Source organism: Hemitrygon akajei, chromosome 14, assembly GCF_048418815.1.
Source record: "Hemitrygon akajei chromosome 14, sHemAka1.3, whole genome shotgun sequence".
Classification (NCBI taxonomy): Eukaryota; Metazoa; Chordata; class Chondrichthyes; order Myliobatiformes; family Dasyatidae; genus Hemitrygon; species Hemitrygon akajei.
In genome coordinates this window covers 45,691,338-45,704,732 of record NC_133137.1, presented here as the reverse complement: position 1 = coordinate 45,704,732, position 13,395 = coordinate 45,691,338, and the positions used below count along the sequence as shown (strand labels likewise).

Below are 13,395 nucleotides of genomic sequence, written 5' to 3'. Positions count from 1 at the left end.
GTTGCTTTCTGAGTTAACCAGTGTGTGACTATTTCTGGACTGTGTTTCAATTGCACTGCCTATGCCATGCATAATGTGTAAATAGAAGCCACTCTTCCAAAGGTTCTGACCATCAAATATACCCACCTCCAGTTCACAAATGCATTTTCTTTATATTCTCTGATTAGGCTGAACAAGTTGAAATCATTTATTGCTTCCCCAACCTGCATTTCCTTCCTTCCTGTTTCTTGCTGATGATTTACTTTAATGCTTTCTGTGTTGATCTCAGTTTTGTTGTACTGTTTCTGTGAACCGGCTTGGTGTTGTGTATACACTGATCGTTCAAATTAATTGGCATTTAACTATACATGAATACCCGTGAATGCAGCCAAATGAAACAGCATTACTCCAGGGCCAAGGTGCAAAACACCCTACCAACAGTCACAGACAGCACTAGGCACATATTGCACATGTAAGATATCAGTAAAAATACAGTAACATAAAAAATTAGTTCAAGACCCTGAATCCATTAATGTTGCAGCAGTCTGCAGCCAAACACAGTATAACTTTGTCTTCTGTCGAGCGAGCATTGGGATGGCTTGGATGCCACACTACACTGCCTCGGGTGGAGTGCACAGATTCTTGACACCTCTGCTGGGCAGCTGTAAACAGGTGACATCATGGCTTGAGGGCGAGGCCTGACTGCGATCAAGGCCTCACCATCCGCCAATAAATCAGTGATTGAATCTGCAGCATCCCACATTTACAATGTCATTAGGGTCTTGTGATCACAAAAAGGCAACTAAGATGATCACTGGCTATTATACTGATAGTCCACTATTTTAAAATACTGATACTTCGGCATCTGTTTTCTGCACTTCATTTAAAGCTGCCTAGTTGTTTGTGAAATAAGTTGTTATAATACTGTCTAACCTCTTAAAGTGAATGAATTAAATGTTGGGGAATGACATTCTTTATTCCCCTTTCTGACCTTACACTTCTCACCTGCCTATTACTTCCCCCTGGGTCCCCTCCTGCTTCCCTTTCTTCTATGGTCCACTCTTCTCTCCTATCAGATTCTTTCTTCTCCAGCCATTTACCCTTCCCACCCACCTGTCTTCACCTAACACCTTCCAGCTGGCCTTTTCCCCCTCATCCCACCTTTTCATTCTGGCATCTTCCCCCTTCTTTTACAGTCCTGAAAAAGAGTCTCAGCTAGAAATGTCGACTGCTTACTCTTTTTCACAGATGCTGCCTGACCTGCTGAGTTCCTCCAGCAATTTGTGTGTGTTGCTTTGGATTTCCAACATCTGCAGACTTTCTTGTGTTTGTGATAGAGTCTAATTAGTCTGACCTCAGTGGTTGGGAAAATGTTGGAGTCGATTGTTATAGATGTGGTTTCGTTGTACTTGGAGGTACATGATAAAATAGGTCACAGTCAATGTGATTTTGTCAAAGGAATATCTTGCCTGACAAATCTGTTGGAATTCTTTGAAGAAATAACAATCAGTACAGACAAAGAAGAATCGGTGGATGTTGTGCACTTGGATTTTCAGAAGGTCTCTGACAAGGTGCCACAAATGAAGTTGCATATCAAGTTACAAGTTACAAGTATTACAGGAATGATACTAGCATAGATGTATCATTCCAGCTGTCCTCCCACTTGGAAGATCACATCACAACCTGGTTCACCTCATGCCCTTGTATAAGCCCAAACTACAGCAGCAGTTAGCTACCACCAAGGTAGTAAAGAAATGGTCTTCAGAGGCCATCAAGGCCTTGAAAGGGTACTTGAGGTTACTGACTGGAATGTGCTTTGTGAGCCATATGGGGAAGACATTAATGGACTTATTGCATCACTGGCTACGTTAGCTTCAGTGGGAACATTGTAATACTGTCAAGGACTGCTTGCTGCTTCCCTAACAACAAACCATGGGTCACCAGTGATCTGAAGGCTCTTCTCAAACACAAAAAAAGAGCCTTTAGATGTGGAGACAGGGAGATGTGACACGTGCAGAGGGGGCTAAAGGAGAAGATCAAAGTGGCTAAAGAGGAATACAGGAGCGAGCTGGAGAACAAGCTTGGGCAAAGTAGCATATGGGAGGTGTGGAGAGGCATGAAGAACATCACTGGCTTCAATCAGCCAGGCTGGAGAGCTTCAGAATGCAGCTGTAAATGGGCGAATGAGTTGAACCTATTCTTCAATAGTTTTGACCATTGTCCCCCGTTCACACACCCTTCAGCACACCAGTCCAGGTACCGAGGCAGCCAAAGCTCCTTCAGCACTAATGCCTCCCCACCTCCTTCTTCCCCCCTCCAGTGTAACACGTGGATGAACAACACAGGCTACCACTGTCTACATCCACTTCTTGCCCTGCACCAACCATCCCCACCTCCACATTCAACTGCTATCATCCCGATTTTCACCTCTCCAGCTCTCACCTTCCACCAACTCCCCAGTCATCATCGACTCACCTTCACTACTGAGCAGGTGAGAAGGGCTCTGGGGAAACTGAACGACAAAGCATTGGGACCAGATGGTGTGAACCCCAAGGTCCTGAAGAAGTGTGCTGAGCAGTTGTGTGGAGTTCTGTAGCACATATTCAATCTGAGTCTCAGCCTGGAAAGGATCCCAACAGTGTGGAAAACATCATGTGCAATCCCAGTATCCAAGAAGGGCCAAGCAAAAGCCTTGAATGACTACTGTCCAGTGGCCATGACCTCACACATCATGAAGACCCTGGTGAGGCTGGTCCTGGTCAGATCAGCCCTCTATCCCCTACAGTTTGCCTACCAGGAGCATATTGGAGTCGATGATGCTGTCATCTACCTGCTGGACAGAACCTACTCCCATTTGGATAAACTGAGCAGCATGGTGAGGATCATGGTTTTTGATTTCTCAAGTGCCTTCAATACCATGCAGCTCTCATTGCTGGGGGTAAAGCTCTGTTCAATGCAAGTTGGCACTTCCATTGTATTCTGGATAACGGACTACCTGAGTGGCAGACCACGGTTTGTGCAGCTTCAGAGCTGTGTGTCAGACATGGCCAAAAGTAGCACTGGGGCCCCACAGGGGACTGTATTGGCTCCCTCCCTGTTTATCTTGTATACCTCGGACTTTAGAAACAACATTGTCATGTCATCTGCAGAAATTCCAGAGGACACAGCCTCAGAATTGAGGGGCATCCTTTTAGAATGAAGATGAAGAAGAATATTTTTAGCCAGACAGTAGTGAATCTGTAGAATTCATTGCCAAAGGCAGCTGTGGAGGCCAACTCATGGGCATATTTAAGGCAGAGGTTGATAGATTCTTGATTAGTCAGGGCATGAAGGGATACAGTTAGAAGGCAGGAGATTGGGGCTGAAGGAAAATGAATCAGCCACGATGAAATGGCGGAGGAGATGCAATGGGCAAAATTGCCGAATCTGGTATCTTATGGTAATTATCCAGAAAATCTTTGGTTGGTGTGGCATTAATGCGATATCTCTACATGCTGTTCTACTCATACAAATAGCTTAAAAAATTTAATTCCCTACACAGAAATCTTTGGTACTCTTAAATCTGAAGCATTTTTGCCTAATCTCTAAGCTCTAAACCTTCTGCAGGGATATTCAGTGGTTTATTTTTATAGGTGATTTAAACTGGCAGATGGAGAATTTAAAATTGTTTTTATAAAGTTGAAATGTAAAATTAAGGTTTTTAAATTAACATGAAATTAGAGGACTTCATTTTTTTTAAACTCATCTGATTCATTGACTTTCAGGGAAAGAAATCCTTACCTCATCTGCCCAATTTCTGACTCTGGACACACCAATGTGATTCATTCTTAACTGTCAACGGCAAGCAGCATTGTTGAACAAAGGGGTATAAGGATAGGTTTTAAATGCTAGTGACATCCACAGTCTGTGAGTGAATATTTTAAAGTTATATTGACATGTAATTTTCAGATCCAGGGACAAAGCAGATATTCAAACCAGTTTACCACTCTATTTAGGATACTTGAAAGCCAAGTACATGCTAACTGTGTTTATAAAATACTCTTTTCTTTAACAGTCATCGAAGAACATAGTACTCCTCATTTTGAATCCATAATTACAAAACAAAGATTTGAGAGATTATTGGTCCATTGCCCAGTTGAGTTTAATTTTTAGAATGGGATCTTTTCCTCTCTCTTCTCAAGATTACAGATTTTGGTTTATCAAAGATCGTAGGAGAAGCCTCACTGATGAAGACATTATGTGGAACACCCACCTATCTAGCTCCTGAGGTGCTGTTGGGTGCTGGAGCAGGTTCCTATTCTAAAGCAGTGGATTGCTGGAGCCTTGGAGTTATACTTTTCATTTGGTAGGTAACTTGACTTTTACCAAAAATTATCAATGGAAACTGGCTTTTAGAAAGTAAGTGATTCTGAAGTAAACTAAAGTATTGGATTTCTATGAATGAGTAGTCTGTTGAAAGTAATATGTTGCATTCGGTTTGGATCATAAGATCTTGGGAGCAGAACTGGGCCATTTGGCCCATCAAGTCTGCTCTGCCATTCAATCATGGCTGATCCTTTTTTTTCCCTTCCTCAGCCCTACTCCCCGGCCTTCTTCCTGTAACTTTGATGCCATGTCCAATCAAGAACCTATCAAGCTCTGCCTTAAATACACACAATGACCTGCCACCATAGTTGCTTGTGCTAACAAATTCCACAAATCACCACCCACTGGCTAAAGAAATTTCTCCACATCTGTTTTTAAATGGACACCCCTCAATCCTGAGGCTGTATCCTTGATTTCCCTTGCCATGAGAGGCATCCTTTCCACATCTTCTCTGTCTAGGCCTTTCAACATTTGAAATGTTTCAATGAAATATCCCCCTCAACATTCTAAATTCCAGCAAGTGCAGACAGAGAGCTATCAAACGTTCCTCATATGATAACTCTTTCATTCCCAGAATCATCCTTGTGAACTTGCTCAGAACCTTCACCAATGTCAGCACATCTTTTTTTAGATGAGCCCAAATATGTTCACAATGCTCAAGGTGAGGTCTCACTAGTGCCTTATAAAGCCTCAGCATCACATCCTTGTTCTTGTATTCTAGACTTCTTGAAATGAATACTAACATTGCATTTGCCTTCCTCACCACTGACTCTACCTGCAAGTTAACCTGTAGGGTGTTCTGCACAAGGACTCCCAAGTCTCTTTGCATCTCAGAATTTTGGATTTTCTGATTGTATCGGAGGGATAAGAAGGTAGGCGGGTGGGAGGTGTGGCTCTGCTGGTGAAGAATGGCATCAAATCAGTAGAAAGATGTGGCATAGGATTGGAAGATTCAGATTCAATTTATTGTCATTTAGAAACCACAGATGCAATACAGTTTAAAAAAAAATGAGACAACATTCCTCCAGAATGATATCACAAAAGCATATGACAAAACAGACTACACCAGAAAATCCACATAACTTTTGGCAATCCCCAATCCAGAGTCCAGAGAGGCTGCTGCGTATTAATATCGCACTACCATCTTAGCGCGTTTCCCGGAAAGGATCTCCAAACCCACCAGACAAAACAAGACCAAAAACTAAAGCTACAAGACCTGCACAAAACCACATAGTTACAACAGTGCAAACAATAGCAAAATTGATTAAAAAAAAAGACCACGGGCACAGTAAAAATAGTCCAGAGATGTTAAAAGACTATAAGTTCAAAAGAAACCACCACACAGTTTCCACAAGTCCTCAGGGTCCCGATAGACACATCATCCCACGCAGGCGGCAGAAGGGAATACCCCCGCTATGGACTTCCACGGCGCCGTCGAACTCAGCCTCGCAGATGCAGCAATGAAAGCTCCGCCAAACCCAGCCTCACAGACACAGCACACAGTGAAAGCGCTCCGACCGCAGCGGACTCCGAGTCCATCAAACCTCTGAACCGCCGGCACAGCTTCTCCGAGCACCATCCTCTGCCGAGCGTATTAAGACACCCCCACCAACGGCCACCAGCAATGCGACCCCGAGGACTGGGGGCCTGTTCTTCTCAGCAGAGACCCGGACCTCAGCAGCAGCAACAAAGAGGGCCTTCCTGGAGATTTCCAGATGTTCCTCCATCCGTTTTTCATCAGATTAGGATTGAGCACGGCACCCTGCTTAACAAATACAGATTTCAGCTCCGGAGTGGCCGCTGCAAGCTGCTGCGTCACGCCGCCATCTTTAGTCATCAAGATGTTGAATCCTTGTGGGTTGAGTTAAGAAACTGCAAGGGTAAATGGATCCTGATGGCAGTCATATTCAGGCCTCCCAGCAATAGCTGGGATGTGGACCACAGATTACAACAGTAAATAGAAAGGATGTGTCAAAGGGCAATGTTTTGATAGTCATGAGAGATTTTAACATGCAGATCAATTGAGGAAACTCAGATTGGTAATGGATTTTAACAGAGTGAGTTTGTTGAATGCCTAAGAGATGACTTTTTAGAGCAGTTTGTCATTGAGTCTACTAGGGAATCGGCCATACTGGATTGGATGTTGTGTAATGAACTGGAGGTGATTAGGAAACTTAAGGTAGAAGAAACCTTAGGAGGCAGTGATCACAATATGATTGAGTTCAACTTGAAATTTGATAGGGAGAAAATAAAGTCTGACATAGCAGTATTTCAGTGGAGCAAAGGAAATTACAATGGTATGAGAAGGGAGTTGGGCAAAGTAAATTGTAAGGAAATGCTGGCACGGATGACAGCTGAGCGGCAGTGGTGTGAGTTTCTGGGTTAAAATGAGGAAGGTGCAGGATAGATGTATTCCAAAAATAAAGAAATACTTAAATGGCAAAATAATACAACTGTGGCTGACAAGGGAAGTCAAAGGTTCAACTTAAAGTCGAAGAAATGTATACAATATACATCCTGAAATGCTTTTTACTTCGCAAAACATCCACGAAACAGAGAGGTGTCCCAAAGAATGAACAACAGTTAAGCGTGAGAACCCCAAAGTCCTCCCCAAGCTCCCCACTCCCACGCGTAAGACGCAGCAATGCAACAGTACTCCCCTCCCTCTGGCAAAAAAAAAATGTGCACCAGCTACCAAGCACAAGCATGAGCTAGGCTATAGTTACCCCAAGGAATATCACATTTCATCCTGCGTTCGGCAACCCACAGGTTCTCTCTCTCCCTAATAAGGGAGCGGGAGGTGTCCCCCATTTTCACAGCAAGCAGGAGACATAAGAACAACACGCTGGTTTATGATGTTAAAAAGTTTGTTTCATCGCTTCTATGAGCTCTGTGGCCAAAGATTGCAAAGATCTTGGGTTTTCGGGGCCCACAGAAAAAGATTTTCTGGCCTCCCTGACATGTCTCCTGCTGTGACACCGACCCTCGATCCACCCATTTTGAGAGACCCAGGATCTTAGGCTTCTAAATATTGGTCCTCCTCTCAAGCCGAGCAAAGGCGTGCCAAACAACGGCCAGTCCTGAAACCTCAAGAACGGGTCCCATTCCCGCAAAGAACTGAAGTCTGCGTGTAACTCCAGATCAGGGTCTTCAAAAGAATGCTGAAAGGGAAAAATAAAGATATTAAAGATAGACATAGAGCTGTTTCCGAAGATGCAAGCAAAGGAGTTGCCATTTAGTGCCATCTTAACTCCGTCTCCAAGGTTAGAGCAATGGCTGATTGGTAGGAGGCAGCAAAGTGAGAAGAAAAGGATCTTTTTCTGGTTGTAAAAGTAAAAGAGAGGGCGGGCATACAACAAAACAAAAAATATTGGGAAGCTTTTAAAACCCTACAGAGAGCAACTAAAAGAATCATGAGGGAAAAGGTGAAATATGAAAGCAAGCTGGCAAACATTATCAAAGTACCAGCTTTTACAGGTATGAAAAAAGATGAGAGTGGATTTTGGACCACAAGAAAATGAGGTAGAGAAATAATAACGGGGGCCAAGGAGATGGCAGTTGAACTATTTTGCAGCTGGAAATAAATTATAGACCAGTTAGCCTGACCTCAGTGGTTGGGAAGATGTTGGAGTCAATTGTTAAGGATGAGGTTATGGACTACTTGGTGACACAGTACAGGATAGAACAAAGTCAGCATGGTTTCCATAAGGGAAAATCTTGCCTGATGAAATTGTTGGAATTCTTTGAGATTACAAGTAAGATAGATAAATGGTGTGCAGTGAATGTTGTATATTTGGACTTCCAGGAGGCCTTTGACAAGGTGCCACACATGAGGCTGCTGACTAAGTTGAGAGCCCATGGTATTACAGGAAAGTTACTGGCAAGGTTAGAGCATTGGCTGATTGGTAGGAGGCAGCAAGTGTGAAGAAAGGGATACTTTTCTGGTTGGCTGCCGGTAAATAGTGGTGTTCCACAGGGGCTTTTGGGACAGCTTTTTATGCTATATATCAATGATGTTTGGTGATGTACAAGGATTTCTAACTGGCTTTTTGCAATGTGGAATTTTGAAGAACATTGCTTTCTACTTGGCAAGTCTCAAAAAGAAATGATAGTTGGTGTTTCCAGCAAATTATCTTTTTGTTGATTATTTAGCATTGAGAGCAGAAACATGTTTGGTTTTAAATTGTGTGCAAACTTGCCACTGGTATTGGAAGTGTTTATGAATTAAGTACGTGTTTCAATTAGAATGGGTGGATATCTAAATGTAAACATGTTTCTACAGATACTGGAAGTCAACAGAGTGATGAGCATGCATGCGCATGCATTCATGCTCTCTCTCTTGCGCACGTGCGGAAAAAGCGGTCAGTGCAAGTAATGCAGCCGAGCTCTATTTCAGCATTTAAGAGAAGTTTGGATAGGGCTATGGGGAGCTATAGTCCCAGTGCCGGTTGGTGGGAGTAGGCAGTTAAATGGTTCTGTGTGGGCTAGATGGGCCGAAGAGCCTTTTCCTGTGTTGTATTTTTCTATGACTCTTAAGTTCACATATGTAATTGGACTTTGGTTTTTGCACATGAGATGACCCAACTAGAAAGTGGTTTAAAGTGTATATGTTAATCATATTTGAGAATGAATGTGCTATTAGTAAAATTTACATGAATTTATTACAAAGCTCATTTTAAATTTGATCTGATTTCTAAAAGATTTTGTTTAATTAAATGGAGAATATAAATGCCCATTGTGCTTTCATTATCTTAAGATAGGCAATTTTCCTTTCAGTTTTACATTTTAGTCCAAGTTTGTTAATCTTGAATACGTGAATCTACAACCCTCTGTGTAGAGAATATAAAAGATTCACAATGCTTTGAATGTAGAGCAGACTTCTAATCTCAGTTATGTGAACTCCTTGTTCTGAGAGGATACCTTTATTCCTATATTCTATAGCTAGAGATATGGTCTAACCTGTAACGGATTCTAATTTGAGCAGCAAAGTTGCTATGGCATTCTTTTTAAAATGCCGCTACTCCAGTCAGAATGGAGAAGTCTGTCTCTTCCTCTCCAATGGATCATGGAATTTGGAGGATAATCAAGAGTCCATAAAATTTTGGTGTTGCACATGAGCTAGGTACTAGACTGAGGACCAATACACTTTTCCAAAAAAAAAGGAATTTTTATCACATCGAGGATAATTTTTGCCCACACAGAGAAGTTGGATGATGGCAGATGTTTTATCTTGCAACATTGCTTAAGAATTGGTAACATTGATTACCGAAAGCAAAACTGTTTAGATGTGTCCTTTTATTTTTCCTGTAGCTTGGCTGGGTATCCACCATTTAGTGATCAAAACAAGGAGATGGCTCTGAGGGATCAAATTATAAAAGGTCACTACAAGCTAATCCGTGACTGCTGGGTGAATGTCTCTGAAACAGGTAGGCATGAAATTTCAGAAGTCTTTAAAGTTTTTAACAGGAGTGAGGTGCTGGCAGACCTATGTTACTACCTTTGAGAAGACTGTACTGAGCCACCATATTAGAAAGTAGTTGGTTTTTTGCCTAAAGGACTTGGAAAATGAAATGATGGGCTGTAATAATTTTACATTTTTGTTTGTCCTTTAGGCTTCATATAAGATGACAGAATACGGTTTTCTAGTAGTGATTAATATGTTCCAAATGGACTGTGGAATACATCTTGCTGTATTCAACTTGATTTTTACTAAAAAGTTCACAATCGAAAGGAATCAAGAAGGAAAGGAGTCCATTATTTTAATGTGTCGATAGTTCTGCAAGGGGAGAAGAAAATTCAATATTTACTGTTCTGGCCTGTCTCTCGTTCTAGTGTACCAATTGTTTCAATATAATACCTGGAATCTAAGCATCTCTTGCTAAGTAAAAAATTAAGGCTACTTTCGTCTACAGTGAGCAGTTGTTGATGTGAAGCAGAACTCAAAGTACTAGAAATATTTTGCAGACTGGCCACGTCTGTGGGATACAGTAAATGCTTTTGGTACAAAGTATTATCTGTTACGATGAGGGGTCATTAAGCTACAACATGACTTTTCTTTCTCTCTCAATAGATGCTGCCTAGCCTGCTAAGTATTTCAAGACATTTTATTTATTTTTGGTTTTCAGTTATGATGCTAACCATTGTTGGGCTTGAAATTCTGCCCTGTATTCTTTTAGGAAGAGAGACAACCAACACCGGAATATAGCAACACGTGGCTTTATTGGCTGGAATCGTAACTGGTACAGCGAGTCGACGGAATCGCTGGAGAAGGCGCGCTTTCTGGCCTCTCCTTACAATCTGCTCTTATTTATATCCCTTTTTCCCCCCACCACAATACCCCGTTACATATTAGGTAATATCAGGTACTCGTGTCCATCTATTGGCCCATAGCCAGATGCTCACGAGTTTCTTTTGTTTACTGTATCGCGTGACAAATAGTATCGGTGTAGCGGGGTCCCCAGTTTCGCTCCCCCTCCCTCGCATTCCAGCTAACATGATGTGCGTTACGTGAGCCACTCCTGACCTGTAATGGCGGTCCTGAATTAACCCTGACACAAATTAACCCCACTACTAATTAAACCCAAATACTAATTAAACCCAAATACTAATTAAACCCAAATACTAATTAAACCCCAACACGTCGGGGTCACCAAATGTTGGGCTTGAAATTCTGCCCTGTGTTCGTTTAGGAAGAGAGACAACTAACACCGGAATATTACAAAACGTGGCTTTATTGCAGAATTCGTAACTGGCACAGCGAATCCACGGAGTCGCTGGAGAAGGCGTTCTGTTTTCCCCTTACAATCTGCTCTTATTTATACCCCTTTTCCCCCCAGCACAACCCCGCTACATATTAGGTAATATCGGGCACTTGTGTCCATCTTATTGGCCCGCAGCCATATGCTCACGAGTTACCTGTTTCTTTTGTTTACTGAATCGCGTGACACTAATAGTATCGGTGTAGCGGGGTCCCCAGTTTCGCTCCCCCCTCCCTCGCATTCCGGCCTCCTAACATTATGTGTGTTACGTGAGCCACTCCTGACCTGTAATGGCAGTCTCGAATTAACCCCAACACCATGTTGTCTTCCACAGTGGTATTTCTGCCTCATCCCTTGCCAAAACCTAACCGCTGTCCCTTTTTTTTTAGCAAAGGACTTGGTGAAGAAGTTGCTTGTTGTAGATCCAGAGAAAAGACTCTCAACAGAAGAGGCACTTAATCACCCATGGATGCAGGTAATTTTGCTTCTAAGACATTATTCACATAGCATGGCACAGTGCTACTTCAAGCTCCAGAAACCCTGGTTCTTTCCTGACTTCCTGTGCAGTCTGCAGAGTTTAAATGTTCCCTCTGTGATCTTGAGATTTTCATTGAACATAGAAATTTACAGCAAAGGACCTGCAGTTGTTGTGCTGCCCACGTAACCTTCTCTAGAAACTGCCTAGAATTTCCCTAGCACATAGCCCTCTTTTTTCTAAGCTCCATGTACCTATTTAAGAGTCTCTTAAAAGACCCTATTGAATCCACTTCCACCCCCGGCACCGGCAGTGCATTCCACGCACCCACCACTCTGTGGAGAAAATTGCCTCTTACATCCCCTCGGTACCTACTTCCAAGCACCTTAAAACTATGCTCCCTCGTGTTACCTCTGGCTATCCATGTGATCAATGCCCGTCATCATCTTGTACACCTCTGGGTGAAGTGGTTTTACTTGTCATCAAAAGATTCACTCAGTAATAGGTTAATAGCCTACTGCAAGTTGCCTGTTTGGAATTGATGGGCATGTGAGGTGGAAGAATTTAGTGGAGGCATGAAGTTGTTGCTCTGAAGATGGCATACATTTAATGGGCTGAAAAGCCTTCAATGTTGTAAGGAAATTCAACGCATCGAGTCTGCTCTGCTATTCTATCATGGCTGATCCTGGATCCCACTCAACCCCATACAACTGCCTTCTCGCTTATCCTTTGTTGTCCTGACCGATCAGGAAACTACCATTTTCTGCCTTAAATATACCCATGGACTTGGCCTCCACCTCAGTCTATGGCAGAGCGTTTCACAGATTCACCACACTCTGGCTAAAAAAATTGCTCCTTAGCTCCGTTCTAAAAGGCTGCCCCTCAATTTTGAGGCTGTGCCCTCCTTGATGTTCTAGTTTCTGGAGTAGAGTAGGCTTCTTCTACTGAAACTGTTCCTCTGCACTAAATAAAAACAGAGGTCAGGATTGAATAGAGGCAGCAGCAAACTCTACTCTTGAGGACTAGACATTTCCTGCTCTTAAACTTTCTGTTTAAGATGGTACTACCAAAGATGTGCCACAGTTTATTGGTGGTTAAGAAGGCAAGAGATTTGACTAAAAGCATTACTTATAATATCTTTTCTGAAGCAAATTGTGGTGAATTATCACCGCAGACAGTGGGGAGGCAGGGGATGAGCTTATGGCATTGGTACCACTGCCGGAGATGGAGTGAGTGATTGGGAGAGGAGTCAATGTGGAAGAGTTTTGATGCCTGCCAACCTAACCAGGGTGCAAGGTTGGATCACTCCAAGCACCGAGCCAATTTAGTGAGATCAAGAATGACTTCGAGCTGGGCAGCCCAAGTGTATTGTGGTGGGGTACTAGAGCAAGGTACTACCCAGTTGTTGGATAATTTAAACCCCATTGGAAGTCCGAGTGTCGGGGATGGAAGCGAAGGTCAGGCTGATTTCGCTTGCTCTCCCATTAAGGTTCATTCTTCCTCCTTGGCATTGAGGCTGTAAAGTGATCCGGCTGCTGTGTGCTTTTGCCCCGCTGGTGTGATGAACTGGGGCTGAAATTTGGGCCTGCTCCAGGATCAGATCTGGGGAGTTAGTGTAGTTGAGAATGCTGTTGGCCTCCTCCTTTTATTTGCATGATTTGGTGTTTCTTTTCTCTCTTTCTCTGCGCTGTGGTTTTTGGTCTTTTTAAATTAGGTTATTTGGGTTTCTTGGTTTGTGGCTGCCTGCAAGCAGTCAAATTTCAAGGTGTATAATTTATACATTCTTCGATAATAAATGTGCTTTGAATCTTTGAATTT

At 42.7% G+C, this 13,395-nt stretch overlaps 1 protein-coding gene across 3 annotated transcripts in view; it reads left to right on the top strand.

Annotated features, from left to right (window-relative positions):
* The window catches only part of chek2 (checkpoint kinase 2), a 92,931-nt gene that overhangs the window by 73,977 nt on the left and 5,559 nt on the right, over positions 1–13,395 (top strand). For all 3 annotated transcript variants that reach the window (XM_073065947.1, XM_073065948.1, XM_073065949.1), the window contains 3 exons: positions 4,161–4,324; positions 9,655–9,770; positions 11,492–11,577. In XM_073065947.1, the coding sequence (XP_072922048.1) occupies positions 4,161–4,324; positions 9,655–9,770; positions 11,492–11,577 (366 nt within the window). The remainder of the gene's footprint in view (positions 1–4,160; positions 4,325–9,654; positions 9,771–11,491; positions 11,578–13,395) is intronic.